The sequence below is a fragment of the Blennius ocellaris genome (assembly GCF_963422515.1).
Source record: "Blennius ocellaris genome assembly, chromosome: 6".
NCBI classification, from domain to species: domain Eukaryota; kingdom Metazoa; phylum Chordata; class Actinopteri; order Blenniiformes; family Blenniidae; genus Blennius; species Blennius ocellaris.
The window spans coordinates 16,322,327-16,345,826 of NC_137655.1; the positions used below are offsets into that span (position 1 = coordinate 16,322,327).

At 44.5% G+C, this 23,500-nt stretch overlaps 3 protein-coding genes across 3 annotated transcripts in view; 2 read left to right on the plus strand and 1 right to left on the minus strand.

The window, feature by feature from the left end:
* Positions 1 to 1,986: 1,986 nt before the first annotated feature.
* Positions 1,987 to 19,017, plus strand: itga6a (integrin, alpha 6a). The gene is made up of 26 exons (XM_080498279.1): positions 1,987 to 2,172; positions 9,889 to 10,013; positions 10,236 to 10,315; positions 10,407 to 10,668; positions 10,772 to 10,903; positions 12,054 to 12,267; positions 12,435 to 12,628; positions 12,727 to 12,821; positions 13,161 to 13,288; positions 13,373 to 13,462; positions 13,553 to 13,614; positions 13,696 to 13,865; positions 14,014 to 14,157; positions 14,244 to 14,362; positions 15,052 to 15,214; positions 15,417 to 15,503; positions 15,593 to 15,672; positions 15,788 to 15,865; positions 16,311 to 16,413; positions 16,490 to 16,660; positions 16,752 to 16,865; positions 17,064 to 17,171; positions 17,284 to 17,382; positions 17,494 to 17,619; positions 18,370 to 18,496; positions 18,926 to 19,017. The coding sequence occupies exons 1-25, from the start codon at positions 2,141 to 2,143 to the stop codon at positions 18,475 to 18,477; spliced, it is 3,084 nt and encodes a 1,027-aa protein (XP_080354405.1). The 5' UTR covers positions 1,987 to 2,140; the 3' UTR covers positions 18,478 to 18,496; positions 18,926 to 19,017.
* A 755-nt stretch (positions 19,018 to 19,772) lies between these two features.
* LOC308131528 (uncharacterized protein) lies at positions 19,773 to 22,274 on the minus strand. Its single transcript, XM_080498280.1, has 2 exons — positions 20,442 to 22,274; positions 19,773 to 20,329 (listed from the first exon to the last, which is right to left on the minus strand). The coding sequence occupies exons 1-2, from the start codon at positions 22,023 to 22,025 to the stop codon at positions 20,171 to 20,173; spliced, it is 1,743 nt and encodes a 580-aa protein (XP_080354406.1). The 5' UTR covers positions 22,026 to 22,274; the 3' UTR covers positions 19,773 to 20,170.
* Positions 22,275 to 22,503: 229 nt separating this feature from the next.
* Positions 22,504 to 23,500, plus strand: part of pdk1 (pyruvate dehydrogenase kinase, isozyme 1) — a gene marked incomplete at its 5' end in the record, with an annotated part of 5,479 nt that continues 4,482 nt past the window's right edge. The window contains 2 exons of the mRNA XM_080498191.1: positions 22,504 to 22,516; positions 22,943 to 22,956. Coding sequence (XP_080354317.1) covers positions 22,504 to 22,516; positions 22,943 to 22,956 — 27 coding nt within the window. The remainder of the gene's footprint in view (positions 22,517 to 22,942; positions 22,957 to 23,500) is intronic.

Below are 23,500 nucleotides of genomic sequence, written 5' to 3' on the forward strand. Positions count from 1 at the left end.
TCAGTGGCCGGGTACTGAAAATCAGTGCGTCATGATCACAGGACCACGAAATCTGTGCTGATGATTTATTCATGCCGATTGTGCTGAGCAGGTGTTATTAATGGAGGGACATATAAATATTTTATTCCCGCTTGTCTCAGATGAGTGACCAACCCTGTATTGTAGATTTCGTTCAGTGTTATTATGAGAAATGGTTGTATTGTGAGTATTTAAAAAAAAAAAAAAAGCAGCTCTCAGTCACTTGATGGCTGTCTGCAACTCGTCTCTTTCACTTTGTGAGGGCTTATTTGTCCAGCTGATGTAAACATTTGCTCTGTTGGCGTGTCCACCGGACTAAAATAGTTAAACAACCTTGGCTCATGTGTTGTGTTTGATGTCACTCCAGACTAAGTGAACAGTTTGTCTTTTCAGGTGTAAATATAAGAAAAAATAACAACATTTCTTTCTTGATAAAACCACTATGTAATCTCTGTGAAATTCCTAAATTCTTTTTTTTTTTCATGTATCAAAGCTTGTTTTTGTCGTTGTTCTTTGTACAATTGACTATGTAAAACAGAACTCTTGTGTTTTAACTGATGTGAGAGCAGCTGACGAGATAGCTGAAATGTTTTGCATGTCAGAGCGGCCTGGTGGGGCTGACAGATGGAGTAACATTTTTACAATCCATCCAAAGTGCGTCAGAACGGAGTGACAATTTGTATCAATAAAGCAAATACAAAACATAAAGTAGTTACGTTTAAAGAGGGTTTAGAAAAGAGACTCTTTTATAAATACAAGCAAGATAATTTTTTTCTTTCTATTAATATCTATACTGCATTGTCTAATTCACAGCCGCGGGATGCTGGTGCTAATCCCAGTTGACCACAAGTCATGGCAATTTACATCAATTTTAAGGATGTATCACAACGACAAACACATATAACCCTAATACCCAGAGAAAACACATGTGCAGGAAACACAAGCAAACTCCAAACAGGAAGGTCTGAACTCTCATGATAGTAAGAGTGCAAACCACGAGGAAGACATTGTGATGTGTACGAAAGAAGTGAAAGGTGCAACTCTTAATTGTTTCACTAAAACTGATCATTTTTTACTGAATTGATTGTAACAGAGACAAATGAAAATGGCAAAATGAGCTTCAGTCCAAAACCATCAATGTAACAGTTATGAAAGCTGTAGATTATGAAGAAAGACTTACATCAATCGAATTAACAGCATCTCCCTAACGTGTCTTTCAAAACAAAACAAAACAAAACCGTATCTAAGGAGCAAGAGAAAAGTTTAGCTTTTTCTTGTCAACATATTCCACCAGCAGTCAATATTATTACAAAACTAATGACACCTCTGTGTCATATAAATTTCAAGGAACTGTTCGGGATTTGATGAGTGGAATAGAAGAAATATGTGTAGCAATAACTAATCTCACACTTCCCAACAATATGATAACTCGCCAATCGTGTAATAGATTATCCTAATAACATTTTGCCAAATGTTGCATTATTGTCTGATAAGGATCATATTAAGGTAGCAATTAAAATATGTTGCGAAAATGGAATAATGTAAAATACAAAAATAGGACTGCATTTCATAGAATTCAAATATATATATATATATATATTGCAGCTTTTTGTGCCAAATGATATACATTAACTTAGTTGACACATTTATTCATTCAGGGTGAATAACATGTACCACTCTTTTTCAATGAAGGACATTTACTTTTATATATATATATATAGGACATAAATTAGGACGTGATTACAGCAAAAAATATTCAGTTGGACACAGGACATGGACATGTAGTGTGTCCTCTGCAGTGCCCCGGGTGGCCACAGGGGCCGCTATGGAGCAGCTTCCCCGCGGTCCTGCACCGGCTCCGGCTGCAGCCTCCCTCCCCTCCTCTCCCTCCAGTCTCGTGCCGGCTCAGGGGAGAGGAGCAGCTCGTCACTTTTGGGACTGTTGGACGCGTCTGGACGCCGCCGCGATGCTGCTGCTGCTGCAGGGAGGAAGACGAGACGCTCTCCTCCTCCACGTTTCCCTCCTGCTGCAGCCGGCGCTGCTGCTGGCCTTCAACCTGGACACCGCGCAGGTCATCAGGAAAGACGGAGACCCGGGGAGTCTGTTCGGCTTCTCTCTGGCCATGCACCGGCAGATCAACCCCGACAAGACCATGTGAGTGAGCTCCCGGAGTTGTGCACGTCATTAATCCACTTCCAAAGATTACTGAACTATAAACTTAAGTCCATTTGAGATGACACAATTGTAAACCGCGCTAAACTTTTTTTTCTTTCTTTTTTTCTGCCTGAAAGTTAAACTTCTTACACGCTGGGTATGGAAATAGTTAATTCATTGATTCTGCAAGAAAAAAACCCAAACTGATTTCGTCCAACTGGCCGCTTGGTGCGGAAGTGACCAAATCCTATATAGAGGCTCAGTGTTTCTGTCAGTAGGTCAATAAATGTCAATTGTCTGTCCCCCAGTGATACTTTGAATATGAACTGGGACTCAGCTGAAGCCCAGGGAGTGCATGAACAATGGTTAATTACAGATATGCAAATATGCCCGTAAAGTCAAACTGAGGGAGATTTAAAGGAACAATGAAAGCAGGTACAAACATCTGTATTGCGTATGTGCGCAGTTCGGCTCTTTGTAACGTGAGAGTGTTACTAAAACACGAAATCATTTGCTGAGTGACTCCAAAATAAAACCTCGCCGATCATAGTATATACCATGGTTTGGTTGCTGTTTAAAACTAATTTGAAAATTGCCATTCAGAGTGTCGAAGCCAAGAGTGCATTTACATTTGTTTTTTTTGTTTTTTGTTTTTTGTTTTTTTAAAGAAGAAATTCATGTTCATGAATATATTTTACAAACGTGAAAAGAAAACTATGATGGGTGACACTGCAGAATGTATCTCTAAACATTATAGTGTAAAATACAATGTAAAATGAGTGAAGTTGTGAGGAGGCAGTGGGAAACAGGGTGGAGGCTGCATGTCAGGTCGAGTGTATGGCTGATCCCTGCAGCAGCATGTTGAGAGAAACAGGGAGAAGCGATGATCAGTGCTGATAACAGCACTTAAGGGAAAGCTCCCGAAGATGACACAGATAAAACTTGTGGAATTTTATCTCTGCTGCTGTTTTGGGTGTACAAAGGCATGCTTTGATGCAGTGAACCTCGTGTCCATGAAATGTATGAAGCTGTACAGTATTTCAGAATGTTCTTCTTTTTTTTTTGGGGTGTTCTTTACAAGGACTGCTTTGTAACTGAAAGAATCCTGCACAACCTTAAAAAAAAAAAAAAATCTGTTTTACGTTTGTTTGAGGAGACACGTGTAAACAGAGGAGGAAAGTCACAGATCTGATGTCATATTTGTCTGGTAAATAGAGGCCTGAAATGTAACACTGTCTTGATAGTTTGTTTTCAGCCAGTAAAAGTGAGAGAGGAGTGCAGATTTACCTCCTGCACAGCCTGCTGCAACCAGTTGACCCACTTTGGGCCCTTTTATGTCGTATTCTAATAATAAAAACCCCAAACAACAACAAAACATCAATTCAATTAAACTCAACTTGATTTATATAGCACTTCACACAACACAGTCATTTCTCGGTGCTTTTAACAGAGAGAAACTCCACTAATCCACATTAGCCAGTGTGAGGAAAGGAAAAACTTCTTCTAACAGCCAGAAACCTGTTCAGAACCAGACTGGGAGGTGGCGGCTTCTCTGCTGGCCGGCTGGGGTGAGAGGACAGAGGAGAGGAGAGGAGAGGAGAGGAGAGGAGAGGAGAGGAGAGGAGAGGAGAGACAGATTGGGGTTGGGATTCAGACCCTGGTTTGGGTAGGGGGTAGGGGCACAGAGCTGGTTTTGGGTAGGGATAGGGAATCAGATCCCGAGTGAGAGAGAGAGAGACAGACAGAGAGAGCGAGAGAGAGAGAGAGCGAGAGAGAGCAATAGGTGGAAAGAGAGAGAAGTAGAGAGAGGGTTAGACGTAGGGAGGCTGAGACGGAGGTGGAAAGAGAGAGACTGAGCGATAGACAGTTACATAAAGGTAGAGAGAGAGAGGCAGAGGGAGGGGCAGATGGGGAGAGGGAGAGGTACAGAGAGAGAGGCTGAGAGAGGGGGAAGTGGGAGAGGGGCAGATGAGATAGAAGTAGAGGTAGAAAGAGAGCGAGAGGGTAGAGAGAAAAGTATATGGAGAGGGAGAGGCTGAGAGGTAGAGGGAGGGGGCAGAGGGGTCGGGAGAGAGGTAGGATAGAGAGAGAGAGAGAGAGACAGATAGTGGTAAAGGTAGAATGATAGAGGGGTAGAAGTAGAGAGAGGAGGGTCCATTAGACTTGAAACAGCCCGAACTGCTTTAGTAAATAGAGAAGTCTTGAGTCTGGCCTTGAAGGTAAAGACTGTCCGTGTCTCTAACTGAAACTGGGATCTGGTTCCACCTGAGACAAGCCTGAAAGCTGAAAGCTCCGCCTCCCATTCTACATTTAGAAAAACCTCGGAACCTCCACTAAACCACCACTCAGCACTCACTCTTATCAGTCTTTTATATGACGCTAATCTCAATTTTTTTTCCTGTGCATATTTTCTGTGTTTTGTGGAGCCTACAATAACTGGTGCAACTACTGAATAACTTATTGGCTAAGAATGAAAATATCTTGCAAGTATGTCATGAAATGTCTTGTTTTCTATGACCAAGAGGCCAAAAACTGAAATGACTCCAACTTTGCAGAACCAGAATCAAAGGCAGTGGATTTCTGTTGCTCTGCTTGGGGTTAGTGGATAGGGAACGAGCGCGAGAGAGAAAAGGATAAGGATAGATTATATTACATTATCATAATGCCATAATAATGTAATATAATCTATTGGACAGACTGGATGAGGGCAGGAGGCTCAAATCACTGTTAAAAGGAAACTGAGTAAGAGATCAGGAACATGAGATTATGAGAACATGAAAACTCCACACACAAAAGGCAGCGCTAACGGCTCCATCACTACCCAGCGAAGAGATAGGTGGATAAACACAGTGAACAACAGACAAGTGGGCGTCGGCCATCAAGCTACTTTACAGACTTTACTGAGGGAGTTGATTGACAGGCCAGAGAACACAAGCTCGCTGTTCCACAGCCCAATACCGGGCTGATCAATAACACAAATACACATATATTGAAGTCCTTCTCTCCGCTCCCCTCAAAACTCCTGTTTATTGTTGTAAAAGAGGTTCGGGATCCTCATGTGACCCCGAGGTATTGATCCAGAGGAGTCAAGTACAAGCTCAGCAGAGGGTTCGGACAAAAGGTACTGAACATCAGTGCTTCGGTTTGGAGCTCGGAAACACTCTGAAACTCGCGAAACCACCGAGGAGCGACGAGTCACACTCTCTGCATCTGTCGCTCCCGCGTGGACACGTGTTTGATGACGACCACTGGCAGCTGCAAACCCAACTGGAGATCACATCTTGGATTAATGCCGCTATTATACGTCGTACGTGACGAGAGCAGCTCTGGCGTGTTTCACCAACGCTGCTTGATGAGGGATAGATGTGTCTCAAATTCCTCTCGTCCACACCCCTGCTGCGTTTCACAGACAAAAAACAACAACCTCAAAGCTTCCCCGTGCGTCTTGTGCTAAAAGTATTGTTTTATTTATGATTCATGAAATTATTCCCGCAACTCCACACATGTCGGTCGTCTTAATGGATCCCTTAATAGCACCACTTTCTCTCAGTGTGCTGATGGTATTGGGACTGGATGCCCCCCCTTTCCATGAACAATGTGTTGAGTTACTGAGATGGATTTAAAAAGTCCTCGGAATGAAATTAGAGCAAAAAAAACAATTTGACTGGACATGCACGGCCATCTGTGCCCATGTAACCTGATAGATGAATGGTAGATGAAACTACCCTGCATGTCTGCTTGGGCTGGGAAACAAAAAAAAACCAAGTTGGACATGGTTGGGGAAAAAAAAACAACCTTGCACGATAACACTTTTATGACAATTCTCGACTTGATTTTGATATATAAGCTCGCGATGACTATTCATGAGCACCAGTCAGCCTGTAAACTGAAAGGGCGAGGACAGCTGCGGCGGCGCCTGTGAGCTCTCGCTTTTTGAGTGCACAGCTGCCGGAGCTCCGGAGCACATCTGTTGACAGGGGGGGGGGGGGGGGGGGGGACCGGTGAGACCACACCGGCCACCGTGCAATTCTCAGCCACACTTGCAGGGAAAGAGCGTGCCTGCGTTGGCGGGACGTGGTTTCACACCGTTTCACAACTCCCGAATGCTGACACGACGCTGATTCATGAGAGCTGAAATACCCTGGTAATAATAGATTAGCTGTCGTGGTTAAAGTCCCCGAAAACTGTGTTCATGCACGAGTTGCCTGTTATGATTCTATCCACTTTGGAAAGTCAACTGTGCATCACTTATTTGTACCTCACTCTGATGACGCATTCAGTCATTTCCCTAAAGTTGACATTTCTCCTATTTATTACATCAGTTAGAGGAAGATGCCCCGTGATCTGTAAGTGAAAGTTTATTGAAATAAACGGATTTATGAAGTACTTGCTTGTCTCCTTTAGGAAAATGCATGACAAATATTGAGGCTCAAGTCAAGTGTTTTCATTTTCTTTACAGCCTGACACCTTCCATGTTGTTGAGGGGCTTCTGCTTTGGTAAGAACCAGTAACAGAACTGCTCTTCATGAATAATACTTGGTATTGCGGACAGGAGGCCGCAGCTGCTTTCTGTGAGTGTGCTGTTGTATCTTAACTCCTGCTCCACAATGGTCTTAACAGTGTATGTTTTTTGTTTTTTTTGCTTTTTAGATTTCACATCTCAGTCAATCTTTGCTTTTAATCAGCAGGATATGAAACTCACATTAACACACACATGAGTGGCTCACCCTAACAGTTAGAATCACTATCGGCAGGGCTGAGAATCGGCCGTGTCACCGTCACAAAGGAAGCTATAGATCTTCCACAGTAAACTGTGGCTCTGCTCTGCAGTGCGCAAATGAAACAGGGGGCTCCAAATTAGATCATCTAATTTGCGACGTGCTCAATAAAGTAGCTGTTCTGCTCAACTTTAACCACAAACGCTGACCCCCCCCCCCCCCTCACAGAGCATCAACAAGTTTATGAAGAGCTGCTGTGTTTCACGAGTAACTCATGTCAGCAGCCAGTGAAATGACCCCCTTAAACATGTCCAGAGACTTAAAACGTCCTCTTTTTAGGCATTCGTTTGAAGACTGGTGCTTTACCAGATACACAAAACGCCAAAACATCAAATTCACAGGTGTAGAATTGCAGATTCATTAAACTATTAACATAGTAAAATGTGAACGATGAGCAGTATGACCCCATAAAGGATCATTGAGTTTGTGTGCTTTCGAAAAACTGCAAGAGGCAATCATAATACTTTCAGTGAAGAAAAACACCTCTTATCATCATTTTTTTTTTTTTTTTTATCAGCATCCGAGAGTGAGTGAGACATGAACTGATTGAAACGCACATTTGATTGTGTGAGGGTTTGACTGCTGTAAGACAGAGACTTGTGATCGCGTCGATGACGAGTCGTCGAGCAAGGATACCAAAAGTTGTGCAGTTTGCTGCTCGATATGGAAAGTGTTGATAGGTTGCTATGCCTCTGTAACCTTTTACACGCTGGCAGCGTGGTGAGGAAACCACAAACCACGTGGCGCATATTTCAACACTTGAACTCGGTATCACTCTGGGCAGTAAGCACTGCAGATACACTCGAGATGAAACCACAAAAGTCAAATCTATAGCAGAATAGTTGGAGCGTTGAGTTGCAGTGTCGGGTCAATCTCACATCTTTGTTTTTTTGCTTTTAAACGGGAATAGTTTTACAGATTGGGTTCGGTGGGTCCGTGGGTTCTTCAGTCATTTAAACAAACCACCTTGTCGGAGCAAAAAGCTTCACACGTGTTTTTTGAGTGACTCAATCTTGTGGCGCAAACTTTCGATTAGGAAATGTCGATTTTTTTTTTTGAAGGTATAGCAGCAGCACGTGTGATTCCAAGTACAATTTTTGTATTTCTTTCACAAGCGGCTACGTGATCGTATGCGAGCCGCCCCCTCAAGCTTTCAGCGAAGGAATTTTTTCAAAGGAGGCAGAGGAAATCCTCTCCACCCTTTTTTGTCTCTCTCTCTCTCTCTCTCTAAGCTATGACTCTGCAGTTGCTGCTGCACCCCTCCTATTGATCTGTGAGCCTCTTCATGTGTTAAACAAGGTTTCTCCCGAGGAGGTCAGAGGGAAGAGTGACGGGCAAACTGTAAAACCCCTCGACTCAAACAAAGCCCAGTGAGATGCAAATTGGAGGAGAAGTCTTTTCAGTCATTTTGCGCACGGCAACGTCCGACGAGGGTCGTCCCAACAGGTGGAATAATGGCGTTTGATGTTTTTCCTTCAACGTATATTAGAGGACAGGGAAATGCTTTGTGGCTGAGCAATGAAAATGTCATGATTGTAAGGTGTTTTTGCTTTTTTTTTTTTCCTGCAAGTCTGATAAGTAAATGCAATGCAATCAGTCAAATGAACGTTCGTTTTTCAACAAGAAAAGCAGCAACATGTAATTATTACTTCTCGCTCCAAATCCGTTTGTTGAAATGTTCATGAAAGTTTGGTTTTGTTCCTTTTTTTTTTTTTTACTTTGGTCATCTGTTCCTACAATTGCTTGTCATGAGCAACATTTCTTTTGAACAAACTTGTGTTCTGAATCAGTCGAGATTCCACTTTGAATTGAGCGGTAATTAAAATGGCGTGACGGAATTGTGCCTTTGGCGGCATAATACCTGCTAATCCCGCACACGTGTGGGTGTGCAGCTGTTTCCTACATTGGAGGAGTCATTTTGATTTAAATACGGTTCAATTAGGAACGACGGAGTGAAGAAAGTTTCTTCTTTTTTTTTTTTAATTCAGGGCTCAGACTCTGGGGAGGAGCACGGCATTATGGGACAGTTGGACCCTGGGTAGTCTGGAAGCCGGTGGGCGGAGGAGTTCGGGTGGTGGAGGGCCGAATCGGGGATTAACTGACTCTTTTGGCTGTTGAGGTGGGAGGAGGTGGGCCTTTCTGGTTGAGGTGGTCGCACAAATACTGACAAAAAAGAAAATGCATAACTTCCCAAAAGAGGGGCAGGTTGTTCATGTCTATAGGGTTAAGTGGAACTGCTCTATATGATGGTTCCACATCCTGCACAGAAAGTTTCAGTTTGAGACTTCATGTTGTTGTTTTTTTCTCTCTTTGACCACGCTGCACATGAAGCAGTGAACCGGGATTTCCTGCCGCTGCTGCTTTTGCTGCTCATCCGAGTATTTACTCACCACATCCGTCTGTGTTTTCGCCATTTTCCTATTCAAAGAGTTTGTCGAGAGGCTAGAGAGGCAGGAAATTCAGTGATAGAGAGTGAGGTGTGATATGCTACAAGAGGTGCCTGGCAGGAAATGAGCCAGGGATATTGTGATTATATGGTATGTGTCTCAAGCAAGAGGCCATCAGGACAGCCCCTATTGTTCTTAGTTTTTGTGGATATCCAATGTGATTTAGTCGTTTTGTTTTTTTTTCTTCTCACTTTGACAATCAGTAAGTGAAAAGAAGAAAAAGGAACCGCTTCCTCTGCCTGCAGTGGGCATAAATACCGGCACTGCACCAGACATTCTGAGCCCGCCATCACTGTCACGGTAGATGTTTTCACATATGTGTGCTAAATTCAACAAGCTACTGCCCCGGAGCATGTTGAAAAATATTCAAACAAAGGTGGGAAATAATGGAAACGGAAACAGGGTGAAAGACCATTCCATCAGTTTTCACTCACTGTTTTCACGCAATGTGAGAAATTTATTTTTATTTTTTTTTATTTTTTTTAACACAGGGTGTTGATCGGTGCCCCGAGAGCCAGAGCCCTGGGAAGACAAAAGGCCAGCGTCACCGGAGGCCTTTACAAATGTGAAATGACACAATCCAACGACTGCGAGCGCATTGACTTTGATAATGAAGGTGAGAGGTCTTTCTGTCTTTCAAAACTTGTTTTTAAAGTTGGTTCTGTCAGCCTTTATGATGTTTCCCCCTCTACGTCTTCATCATTGTAGCTGCAGATCTTCCTCTTCGGTTGTTCCATCATTCTATCATTGTGTCCTTCTATCCGCCGCTCCACCATTAGCTCTATCGATACATCTTGTCCTCATGTGACTGTTGTGCTGCGTTGATCGCCTTCAACAGAGAACCTGCATATTGAGAATAAGGAGAATCAGTGGATGGGGGTGATGGTGCAGAGCCAGGGGCCTGGAGGAAAGATAGTGGTGAGTGGTTTTCAGCCATTGTTCCCCGTTTCCTCTCCTCACATTGTGTAAAGGTATGAGCTAAAACGCAGCTGCGGGGCTTTTATTCCAGACGTGTGCCCATCGTTACCAGAGGCGTTTGTTCGTCAACACCCCCCAGGAGTCTCATGACATCACCGGCCGTTGCTATGTCCTGAGTCAGGACCTGACCATCGACTCGTCTTCCGATGAGGACGGAGGAAACTGGAACTTCTGCGAGGGCAGGGCCAGAGGCCACGAGATGTTCGGATCATGCCAGCAGGGTCTGGCCGCCACTTTCACCAAGGACTACCATTATGTGGTGTTTGGAGCACCAGGAGCGTACAACTGGAAAGGTCACTGACTCACGTTTAACTGATCATAAATATATAGTCATTCAGTATAATACATAATATCTACATTCAGTAGAATTTCAATGACAGCATCCATCCTCTGTAGGGGTCGTACGGGTGGAGCAAAAGAACAACACCCTGCTGGAGTTGGGAATTTACGATGATGGCCCATATGAAGTTGGTGACGAGCACCTTTTGAATCCCGAGCTCGTGCCGGTACCCGCGAACAGTTACCTTGGTGAGTTTGTGTACCTGCATACAGACGGCTCTGTAAAGCCCCCGGCTATTCAAGGCAACAAGCATGTCTTTGAGTAGTGAAAGCCAGAGGATTCAGAAAAAAAACCCCAAAAAGTATTAACAAAACTAATATCTCCTCTTTCTGGTTGATTCTTTAGTCCTTGTTATTGAAGGACGTCTTTCCTCTTTGGCCATGCGGCACACGAAGCAGAGAACAGGGGTTTCCTGTTGTGCTTTAGGAAGCTGCGGCTCATCTTCTCTGTGTTTAGAGAACTTTGTTCTCTCTGTTTTCGTCTTCTGTGTTTGTCATTTCAACTTCGCTTGATCGAGAGAAGAATATAGAGACTTCTGTGAGAGAGAGGGTGATGTGGAACAATGGTGACTCGCAGAGTAGAAAAAAAAAAAAAAATCATGGATTTGTGCACACATTCCACACACAAAAATTGCTCCGGCTGACATGACATGACTTTAAAGCCCCTTTTTTCTGTTATGGAACTGTCATTTTTGTTTATTTCAATTAGACTCACGAGGCAGCAATATTTTTAGCTGAACATGAAACATTTAAATGACTATTTAAAGTTGTAATCTGGTGCCAACCAACCAAACACGTTACTCCAGAGGCCACTGCGATGAACCCGGAGGTCAGAAGTGACTTCATACAAATGCAACTGAAAGCTTGTCCTGATTTACAGATTTCATTAAGTCATTTTTATACAAATCAATGCGCTCTATCAAAATCTAGCATCTTGCATATCATCACTTTCTGTGTGCATATTTTTTTTTTTTCTGATTTCCACTTACTAACAAGAGTTAGTCACGTGCGTATATGTCAAGTTCATGGCAGCTCTCTGTCTGCATGAGTCGGTACGTTCTCCCCTGAAGCACACTGGGTTCCTCACATAGTCCATAGTATGTCTAAATTGGCCCATTGCCAGCTGGGACACTAAGTTGGATAAAGTGGGATAAAAGATGGGATTATATGAATTCATTCACTTTGTAGATGTGAGGTTGCGATGCTCTCGCACCTCCGACTGTTTGCTCAGAGCACCTGCCAAATCACGTGCGTGTAAATTGTCCTCGGGGGGAGGGGGGGGGGGGGGGGGGGGGGATGGGTTAAGAAGAGTTTTACATTTTCACTCGTCTCCCTTCAGGATTCTCTCTCGATTCGGGACACCGCCTCACCCGCGGCCGTGGCCTGACGGTGGTGGCAGGAGCTCCCCGGGCCAATCACAGTGGAGCCGTGGTGCTGCTGAAGAAGGAGAACGACGCCTCCGCCAGGCTCCTCGTGGAGCACATCCTGCACGGGCCCGGACTGGGCTCCTCATTTGGATACGACCTGGCTGTAGTTGACCTGAATAGTGACGGGTAGGTCGTTTTCTGGTTTCCTCGCCTTGAGCGTTCCTCCTTAGGTATAGTTAATGCACCTACTGAAGCAATGAATAAATACATAGACGGCGATTCTCGATATTTCTCGGTTATTTACTGCAATTTGAATCTCTTGACGTGTTATAATGTTTGCGGTGTATGTGAAGATGGCAGGACATCATTGTAGGAGCTCCTCAGTTCTACGTGAAGGACGGAGACGTTGGAGGAGCAGTGTTTGTTTACATCAACAAAGCGGGAAGGTGGGAAAAAGTCAGTCCCCTTCGTCTCAATGGGGCCAAAGATTCAATGTTTGGACTGGCTGTAGAGAGCGCTGGAGATATTAATCAAGACTCCTACGAAGGTAAATTCAATAATGATTTTTTTGTGGATGTTTTCTTTATCAGCTGATGCCTTTTTAACAGCTTTTTCTTCTTTTTTTCATTTGATTGCATCACACAGATGTTGCTGTTGGAGCCCCACACGATGACACAGGGACTGGAAAAGTTTACATTTATCACGGATCTGAGCAAGGAATTAAAACCAGTCCTGCACAGGTTGGTTCAGTGTGACCGCGTCCAAGCTTTATTCCGTCATTTTGAGTGAATCACATGTGAAGCGTGAGAAGCTGGTCGTGGTGAGAACTTCTAATGGTTAGTGGTGGCGTCTTACTTCAGTTTCACACAAGATGTTTCAATGAATTTTTAACTTTTTTTTTTCTTTTTTTTTTCTGAGACCACACATGGTTTTCACAACCATTGGTCTGTAAATGAGTCTCAAATTAATTTGGGCTACTGATTACAATGAAGCAGCATTTAATGTGACATCTCCTGACATCATATTTTGACCTTTAGATTGTGCTTTTGTGTTAAGTTAAGCTTTGGTCTTTGATGCAGGTTCTTTCTGGAAAAGAGCACGGCAGTCGCCTTTTCGGCTATTCCCTGGCAGGGAACATGGATCTAGACGGTAACTGGTATCCGGACCTGGCCGTCGGCTCGCTGTCAGACACGGCTCTCATATACAGGTAACTGGACGCAGACTCAGAGAAAGAACATTTGAACCTTTCTCGATATTTACGGCGGTTGAATTTTACAACCTTTCTTTTCAGGGCAAGGCCGGTCATTAGCATCAGGAGAGACGTCAAAATATCCCCCCAGGAAATCGACCTTACAATTAAAACATGTGGTAACAGCATCTGGTGGGTGTTCTGACATTATTAGATTTTAAGTCGGCGGCACAGTCTCAACTTTGTTTGTTAAAAAAAAAAAAATTCTTTGTCTGCCCTTAGTTTAACTGTGGACCTGTGCTTCTCCTACAAGGCAAACCCAGCGTCTTACAGCCCACGAATAAGTACGTTAATAGATTTTTGTTTTTTCACAGTCCAAAAAAAATCTGTTTCTTCTTACGTGTACTTTCACCTCAATGCTGCAGCTCTGGGATATTCTATCGAGGCGGATGGAGACCGCAGGAAACAGGGGCTGACCTCCAGGCTGGTGTTTGTGAACAAGTCGCGGTCTGACGCCGACCACCAGCTCAACGGCACGGCGGACCTCCGCGGCCAAAACCAGGAAACCTGCCTGAAGATAAAAGGCAGACTCAGGGTGAATCATGTCGCCTGTCACATTAATATAGAATCTGTCGCTATAATCAGCCTTATAATGAAGCTTTATCGCTTCTTATCAGCCAGAACATTGTGACCACTGACAGGTGAAGTGTATAGAGCACTAATGTCCACCTTTGTCTGCACAGGACAACATTAAGGACAAGATGCGCAGCATTCCCATCGAGGTGTCGATAGAAATTATTGGCACAAGACGACAGAAGAGCAAAAACGGACTCCCCCAGCTCGTGCCCATCTTAGACTCCTCCCAGTCCAGCAAAACCGCCACTGAGGTGAAACACATTTCTGTCGCCTCAGGAGTTTGTTTGATTGATTGACGGCAAGTGATCGTCTTTGTTCCTGTTTGTCGTTGCTGCAGGTCAACTTTGTGAAAGAGGGATGTGGAAGAGATCACATCTGCCGCAGTAATCTGAGGATGAAATACAGTTTGTACTACAAACCAAACAACCTGGACGAGTACCTCCCGTTAAACAAAAGGTTGACAACTATTAAAACACTACTATAACTGTAAGAGAAAGTAGAATTAATTTGAGGTCTTTGTATGTGTACGACACTTCCTGTTAAAGCTCTTTGTGTTTATATCTTTAGTGGAGTTTTTAGTCCCAGAGGGAAATTCTTGAAATGAGTTCAGTTTGATGTATTTTTACGGCACATAGAGAATAATATAATTAGACAATGTATACATGCACCCCATATAGGATGTGGGGGTCTGCAATCTTTACAGCCAAATTATCCATTTCTGCCACATTATCTTTAAATATATAGTTATTTAAAGTTAGTTTAGTTTTTTAATTATGTACCCAAACTGATTTATGTTGAATTTAGGACGTTTAAAGAATTGTAGTAACCCACAGCTGATGGTTATTTGCTTTTTAGGTCTTTCAAATGTCTCCTTTTTTCATTTTAAATGGCAAGATGTGAGTCCCTCAGGAAGATATTCTGCTAAAACACAAGAGATGCTGAAGTACCACATGCAGCTCTGGAGCCACAGAATGCAGACGCCTCAAACATAGTTTCCTGTTCTTCATCATATGTAAAAGAAAAAAAAAAAAACATGGCGCTTACTAAACCGTAACAACTCTTTGAGAGTTAATTTCATTTAAAAATAACGTCTCTGTCCGGTGACGTCGATCTGAAGTGGTTGTATTGTGATTGTGTCTCTGCAGCAAGAACAACCTCCCCGTGTTTCATGTGAATTACGAGAGAAGGGACTTGGCGGTGCGGGTAACGGTGAGCAACACGAACGGCGACGACGCGTACGAGACAAAGCTGGTGGGAAATTTCCCCGACGCCCTGTCGTATTCCGGCGTGCGCTCGCATCTGACCTCAGTGAGTCCCCCCCCCCATGTGTTGCTTGCATGTGGTCAAGTCTTCCCAGCTGTAGTCCAATTGGGGAATTAAATTCAGTATTCATGCATTCGGCAGCGTTTGAGCCGCTAAAGGGTTATGTCTTTTTTTTCTGCCCTGACATATTAAATCATAATTCGATGTAATTGTGTGCCTTGATGTTTTTCTAACGTCTTCCTCCCAGACGGAAAAGCCAATCATCTGTATTGCCAATCAGTTCGGCTCTCAGGCCGACTGTGAGCTTGGAAACCCTTTTAAGAGAGACTCGGAGGTACACGCTTGTCACATTTACATGCTAATGTGTGATTAGGCACTTAGCTATTGTGTTTCAAAATCTAAGAGCTCCTTTTTTTTTGTTAGATTACCTTTTACATCCTCCTGAGCACCGCGGGAATGAGCCTGGAAACGACTGAGACAGAGATTGACCTGCAGCTCCAAACGTGAGTAATACTGCAGCAGATAATATCTTCTGCTCTGTAGAAGATGTGTTTTCTGATTCTGATAATACGTACGGCTGTGCTGTGCCATGCCCACCGAGATCCTGCTCTCTTTTAGGACCAGCGTCCAGGAAAAGATTCCGTCTGTGAACATCAAGGCTGAGGTGATCGTAGAGCTGCCTTTGTCAGTCAGTGGGTAAGCGTGTGTGTGTTTTTAAGCTGCCGTTTGACAGGTGGGAGATACGCAGGACTAGATCACTAGAAACAAAATGCCGGCGTTGTTTGAGTCCCGACTATAAAACAGTTTCAGTTCCCACAGGATTGATTGCGTTCGTGAGTTTTGAAACACGCCAAGTTTGGCGTATTTTAGATAGGATGAGCCTGTGGCTGAGTGCATTCAGATCAAGTCCTCATCTCTTTTAATTGGACACATTTGAGCCTGTTTCTATTTGAAGTTCAGGAAAAGAAATATGAAATGTAGGGAAATAACTTCAAAATATCAGATATTGGGAGAACAAGAGGTGAGGTGAAGATCTGCTCTAAAGAGATTTTATATGTGAAATGATCAGGATGTCCGAGGAAACATCTAATCACAATATATCTAGCGAACTCTGCTGAGGTTTTCTCCCCGTGTTCTGCAGGGAGGCCAGTCCCAGTCAGCTCTCCTTTGGAGGCGTGGTGAAAGGAGAGAGCGCCATGAACACAGGAGAGGAGATCGGAAGCTTGATCAAATATACGTTCACTGTGAGTCCATTCGTCGTGCCTTTTTAATAGATACCAACTCATTGCTGTCAGACTGTGAGTTTGTTTTCTCCTTCAGATAAACAACGTGTGGAAGTCTTTGAACCCTTCGGTCAAAGCCTCGCTCCACATTCATTGGCCCAAGTGGAACAAAGACGGGAAATGGCTTCTGTACCTGATGGAGGTCTCCAGCTCAGAGGGCAGCGTTTGCTCTCCCAAGTCTGAGATCAATCCTCTCGACCTCATCCAGGTTGGACTTTTGAACTGCCGGTTTCATAGCGGCCAAGTACGACGAGAAACTTTCAACGGGGTTTTAATGAAAAGTAAAATGTACTTCCTAGAATTCCAACCCGTCCAGGACAAAACGTGAAAGTCCGAGAAAAGACAGGAAAGCTGAAAGGAAAACTGAAAGGAAAATGTCTCCTCTGTCCGACAAAAGCAAAGTCAAGGTTTTGGTGAGTCTTGTATTTTTGATTTCGTAACAGCCACATGTCAATGTATAAACACTTTTATAGAGTTGTGACATTAATATTCATGCTACAGATTTTTATAGAGGTGTTGTCTTAACGTTCACGCACACACTTTTCCTCAGATGTAGCCCTTTGTATTAATGCATTTTATGCACACACACACACACTTCTTGTGATTCCCAGTCCTGTGAAAAGAATCTGAGATGTGTGGTGTTCAGATGCCCCCTGCAGGGATTCGACGGTACAACAATTGAACTGAGGGCTCGCCTGTGGAACTCCACCTTCATTGAGGTAACAATCCATTTTTTGTTGTTGTTTTTTTTCTTGTTCTTGCTCACACATTTCTATTTAGTGTGTCATTACTGCGCTGTAAATACCGAACATCTGTTGTTCTTTATTCCAGGACTATGCCTCCCTTTCAGCCTTGCTGTTAGTTGTGAAGGCCTCGATTGTGCTTCACACGCAGACTGAAAACATAATCCTGAGGACTCCTGACACGACTGTAAGCGGTTCAGCAGCTGCATGAAAATTGCTCTTCGCTCGCCACCTTGAGCCTGCCTCAGCTGGTCTCTGGTTTTTTTGCCCTCTTGAATGTTTGGTGTTTGCGTTGCAGGTGATGGTGCCCGTGTCCCCGGACAGCGAGGTGGCGCAGAACGAAGGGGTTCCCTGGTGGATCATACTGGTGGCGGTTCTTGCAGGGATCCTGATTTTGGCCTTGTTAGTGTTTCTACTCTGGAAGGTGAGAAGAAGAAAAAAAAGTTGACACTTTTATATCAACCACGTTTGGTCAAATATGACCAAAGGGACGACGGATGTAAATAATGTAGCTGTCAAAATAACACATGCAGTCGTCCATCTTTAAATTTCATCAAACAACTGTCTAATACTTAGTTTGATCTGTACAGATGGTCAAATGAAAAAAGTAACAATCTTTCCCGTGCATCTTTTCACATAACCCCCCCAGATAGATTATCTACATACAGCAGCACCGCAGAAAAGACAATATCATTGAAAAGTCAAGTTATTCCAAGATTCATGGCAAAAAAAATCATAAAGTAGGATAAAACATAGTTAAAAAAAATAAAACGTTTCATATTCATTATTTAAGATTTTCATTAAATAATTGAGAAGTTTCACAAATGATTAAATAATAGGGAAAATTATCATTTCCATTGTATTATTTTTTGTTTAGATGCACCCGGAAAGAATTTACTCATTTGAACCTGTGACAATGATTTAGTAGCTTGTAGAATTGACATAATTTTGTTTGTTGTTGTGTTTTTATTTTTTTAGTTTGCTCATGTATAGTTAAGTGAACAAAACACTGTGAGAAAAGCAGCTCTCCATGGGCAAAAAAAACAAACAAACAAACAAATGACTTTCAGTTTTTGCGAGGCGACTTTGATTTCTGCTGTTTTAAAGGAATAAACCATGTGGACTGTCTTAACACAGCCCCACCCTTACTCTTCCTCCTCCTCCTCCTCCCCAGTGTGGTTTCTTCAAGAGAGCAACTAAAGACCAATACGATGCTGCGTATCACAAGGCCGAGATCCACGTTCAGCCCTCTGACAAAGACAAACTCTCTGCTGAGGCCTGACTCGTAGTCTCTGAACGGGGTGGGTGGGGGGGTGTATGGTTAGCATGGAGCGGGATCACTGCAGCTACTAATAAACTCTCCGTGCAGCTCAGCTAGCTCACGGCACGCTGGAAAAATTCACACATGTACTGCAAAAGAGGTTTGAACGGACGAAGATGCAGGGTTTGTGACCTGGATTGAATAAACTCTATTTTAGATTCCTTCCTCTGGGTGGGGTCGTAATCTTATGGCTGATTGGTGTATCTTCACTTTGGCCTTTGTGCAGTACGTGTCTTTGAATTTTCCCTTTGAAGTTTTCTGTCCATCAGGCTTTAAACCCCGCCCCCTCTAGCGCTGCTTTTACTGCACGGCTATTTGACAACTGCATGTTTCACCCTCCTGCACATTTCTCTTGCTGCCGTACCATTCGTTGTTCGTGTGCTCATTTATGCCCCCCCCCCCCTCCCAGTGTGGATTCTTCCGACGCTCCAAACAGGACGACAGTGTCCCACGTTACCACGCGGTGCGGATAAGAAAGGAAGCCCCCGAGGGTCAGGAGGGAAAGGTCAGGTTGGACCCCCTCGAGAAGAAGCAGTGGATGACGACGTGGATCGACAATGAAAGCTACTCCTGAGCGTTTCCTCGCCGTTTCTCCATCACACACTGAACTGTGATGTCTTTTGTTTTGATGAGTAGGTGTTTTATTTTCTTCCAGGGATCAGGTGGGTTTAAGCCTATTTTTTTTTTTTATACACTGTAAAAAAAAAAAAAAAAGATATTTTTGTAACTGTTGTATATATTTACACTGTATTTATTTTTTTGATAGAAAAAAAAATTATGCAACCAAAGTTTTTTTTTTTTTTTTTAAGTCTGGTGCAAGATGACAATTACTAGTTTTAGTGTTGTACTGTCCAACCTCGAGCCTATGCAAGGAAGGTACAGCCAGTTCACTGTAACATGAATGTAAATGAGTACACAGTTCTGGTTTGTGTGTTTTACTTTTGAGTATTTTCCACTGAAATGCATCCCCCCCCCACACACTTTGAAATGATGTTTAGGTACATTATAAATGACCACAGCTAGCTCCTGTTCAGTTCTTTATGTCACGGTAGGAATCACTGTACTTCAGATCGTCACTGGTATAACTGTGCCGCCTCCACAGGAGGAACCCAAAGGGAAGAGGGACAAAAATCACTGAGATGTTTTATAGGACGCTCAATTGAACTGTGGAATGATCTATAATAAAAGTCTTAAACAATGATGCTTGGTATTGAATTTGTTTCACTTTACTTACTGTGCTCGTTGTGAAAATGCAGCACTCGTTTTAGAGTCTTGGAACAATTATACATCTTTTAATATTCAAAACAAGAGTAGAAAATCTCCATCTAAAAAGTTACATTTGTTTGCATGTTTTCTAGACTGCAAGAGAAAATACATACATACATTGGGGGGGGGGGCAACTGCACCGAAGCATTCCAACCCAAACTCAAACCAGAGAGAGAAATGCATAAACCTGCATGCAGTATAATACAATTCTTGTAGGAACACAAGAGTGTGTGTACAGAGGTCTACATGGAGCTGGCTTATTATTATTCACTCAGATTCATTTAATTAAACGATTTAACACAAACATGGGGGAGAAACAGAAGAGTAGGTGTTGTGAAAGCCAATTACAAAAACTTAGTAAGCACTGTGTTAATCACTTTACTGCAGTTCAATCAAACGTCAGGCGGAAGGTCTTCTCCTGCTCCTTCTTTTGGTTATCGCACAATTTGGACACCTCCTCCACCCTCCTCTGCAGGAGAACAGAGTTCTGGTCGATCCACTGGAGCGAGTCCATGTGGGCATTGAGGATTTTACAGATCTGCTGAAGCTGGAAGAGACCAAAAAAAAAGGTAGGGTTTTTTTTTTTTTTTTTAAATTAGAAGTGAAATTTGATCAAGGCAGGTTTAATAACAGCAGTTGTGTGCGAGGCGATGACTCACTGGATCACTGGTGTCTGCGGGCCCACTGGACGTGTTCAGGTGCTCGATGATCTCCTTCAGGTCCTGTGACATCCTCTTCAGCTGCGCGTCCACGTTCTCGGCGAGCTTGTACGTCCTCTCCCGTTCCTCATCGGCGTTCTGCATGTAGATGGTGCCACTCTGCTCCTTCACCGACTCCTCCAGCGGGCACAGCAGGTCCTCCAGCTCCTTCTGCTGGGACAAGATGAAGTCCAGCTCCTGGTTGAGCCTCCTCTGGTCCAGCTTGACCTTCTCCATCTCCTTGTGCAGCGAAGTGATCTTCTCGCCGTTCTCCACCAGCATCCGGTCCCAGGCGTTCACCTGGGTCGCCTGCTGCAAGAAATGCCGTTCCTGGTCCTCCAGCTCGAGGCTCCACTTGTTCATGAGGCCCTCCAGCTGGGCGTAGGTCATCACCGGAGGGGCGGCGGTGGTCGTGGCGATCGCCGCGGCGATTGCCGCGGCTGTGCCAGCCGCCGTGGCTCCCGTGCCGGTCAAAGGTTTGAGTCCCAGAGGGAAGCCCGTAGCAGCAGGGGCAGCGGGTGTGATGGTGGCCGCTGCTGTGGCTGCAGAGATGAGGGCTGAGGGGGCGCTGGTGATCGTAGCCGCCCCGAGGGGTTTGGAGATGAAAGCCAAGCCTCCGGTTAGGGCTGCCGCCGAGGTCGTGGCGGCAGTGCTCGCCGCTGAGGGCGGAGCAGTGCCCATCAGAAACCCACTGCCGAGTGCAGCTGCAGGCGCAGCAGCTGAAATGACGGGTGACGCGAAAAGAGTTGGGCCTGCAGTTTGGGCGACTTGGGTCGTTGCAGGAGGAGCTGGCGTGGACGAGGGTTTAATGCCAAAGGCAAACCCTCCACCTGGGGCAGCCGCGGCTGCTGGTGGGGTTGCTGTGGTGGCGGCTGGTTGGGTGAGGCTTGCAGGAGCACTGGTGCCAAAGGAGAAGCCACCACCTCCTCCTCCTCCTCCTACTCCTACTACTGCTCCTCCTGTGGCGGGAGGGGGCGCTGCAGCCGTGGACACCTGCACCTTGTTGGCTCCAAAGCTGAACCCTCCAAACCCCATCCCTCCCGGTGCCGTGGTGGGCGCTGGCGCGGCCGTCGCCGCAGGCTGGGGCTGAGCTTGAGGGGCAGTTCCGAAACTGAAGCCCCCTCCCGACGGGGCGGCGGCAGCGGCGGGCTGTGCGGTCAACCCGCCGCCCAACGTGAACCCCGAGCCCGCCGCTGGGGCCGCCGCGGAGCCGAGAGTCAGCCCTGCTGCTGGCGCCGTGGCTTGAGGAGCCGTGCCCAGGCCAAACGTGGAGGTGGGTGTCCCGAAAGAGAAGCCCCCGCCTCCCGCGGCGCTTTTCGCCGCAGTGCCGAAGCTGAAGGAGTTGGTGGCAGCGGCAGCGGCGGCGGCGGCGGGCTGAGTCGGGGTGCCAAAGCTGAAGCCTCCTCCAGGGGCCACGGCTGTGACGCCGGTCAGCCCGAACCCAGTTGGCGGAGCCTGAGCCTGCGCGGGAGCCGCGGCTGCGGGCTTCTGGGCTCCGAAGGTGAAGCCCGAGGAGGGCTGGCCGAAGTTGAATCCGCCGCTCATTTTCTTACCCGAAACAAAAACAAAGTGTAGTGAAATTCACAAAATGGTCCCTTCACTTCCTCGGTGGACGTTTTTGGCGCGTGACAAGCACGAGCAGTCCGAACTGACGTAAACGGAGACTCACCGAGACCCCCCCCGTGAGCTCCCGCTGGTTAACGGCCAACGAACTCAAAGACGGGTTTATAAATGTTCCTTTAAAGGCACAAACTAACACGATCCATTAGAAACGTGCTCAACTGCCTGCTCACCTCTCATAGAAGGCATCGCAGTGGACTGCTAACGGAACTGACGACAGAGGTCAGCGTGGAAAAAATAGCTTATCAGCTTTCACTGCGTGTGACAAGTCCCGCCCTTTTAGTTCGATCGACACCTGCTATGTCCAATCATTGGCCAGACAGAACCAAGCAACAAAACTGATTGGTCCATCCTGAGAACCTGTTGCCTGAGAGTGACGAAACGGGACAAACTCGCCCCGGAAATGATAACAGAAGGCAACGACAGCAGTAATAATAAATAAACTTGTGAATGTCCATCTGGAATCCCCCGACCCGGCAAAAAATAAAAAAATAAATCATATCATAAAATTGAAATAATAAGAACCACTCGCACTACATACATACGTACATACATACATACATACATACATACATACATACATACACACATACATACATACATACATACATACATACATACATACATACATACATACATACATACATACACACCAATAAATTAATAAATGCAGACTGAACCATAACCTTCCCGCCAACTTTTCTTTGGTGAAGTTAAAAAGAGCCAGCTCACATATACAAATTGAAAAAAAAATGGCTCTTTTTGAATATTTCTTAGAGAAATTACGGATTGGAGGGGAATGAAGAGGGAGTGTGGATGAGTTTGTGTCGTGTTGCTTACAGGCAGTAGCTACCCGGTATGTTGATTTTTCCATCTATTCCCGACCTTTTTATTGAGGGACCCAACTTTATATATATATATATATATATATATATATATATATATATATATATATATATATATATATATATATATATATATATATATATATATATATATATATATATATATATATATATATATATATCATTGTCATCATAGGGAGCCCCATAAAACCCTGCACAATTACAAAAAAAGTTGAAGGCACCTCATAGCATACTGTGCGTGAAATACAGTATATGTGTATACTATAACAATGAGTTTGGTGGACTGGTCTTAATTAAGCTTACACAGTTTAAAACTTTCATTTGCCGGATGCATTCAGCTCTGATGTTTTCCACTGCGTCTATGAAGCCATATTCTGTGCAACTTTGGAATTACACTCTTCCCCCGCTTTTGACAGATTCACAGATCATGGTTTTAACTTGAAACCAACAACAGTGGAACTGAACATTTCCATCCAGTCCAGTGGGGGGCGCTGACTCCCCACTAAGAGGTTCCCCAACATACAAACGGAGGAG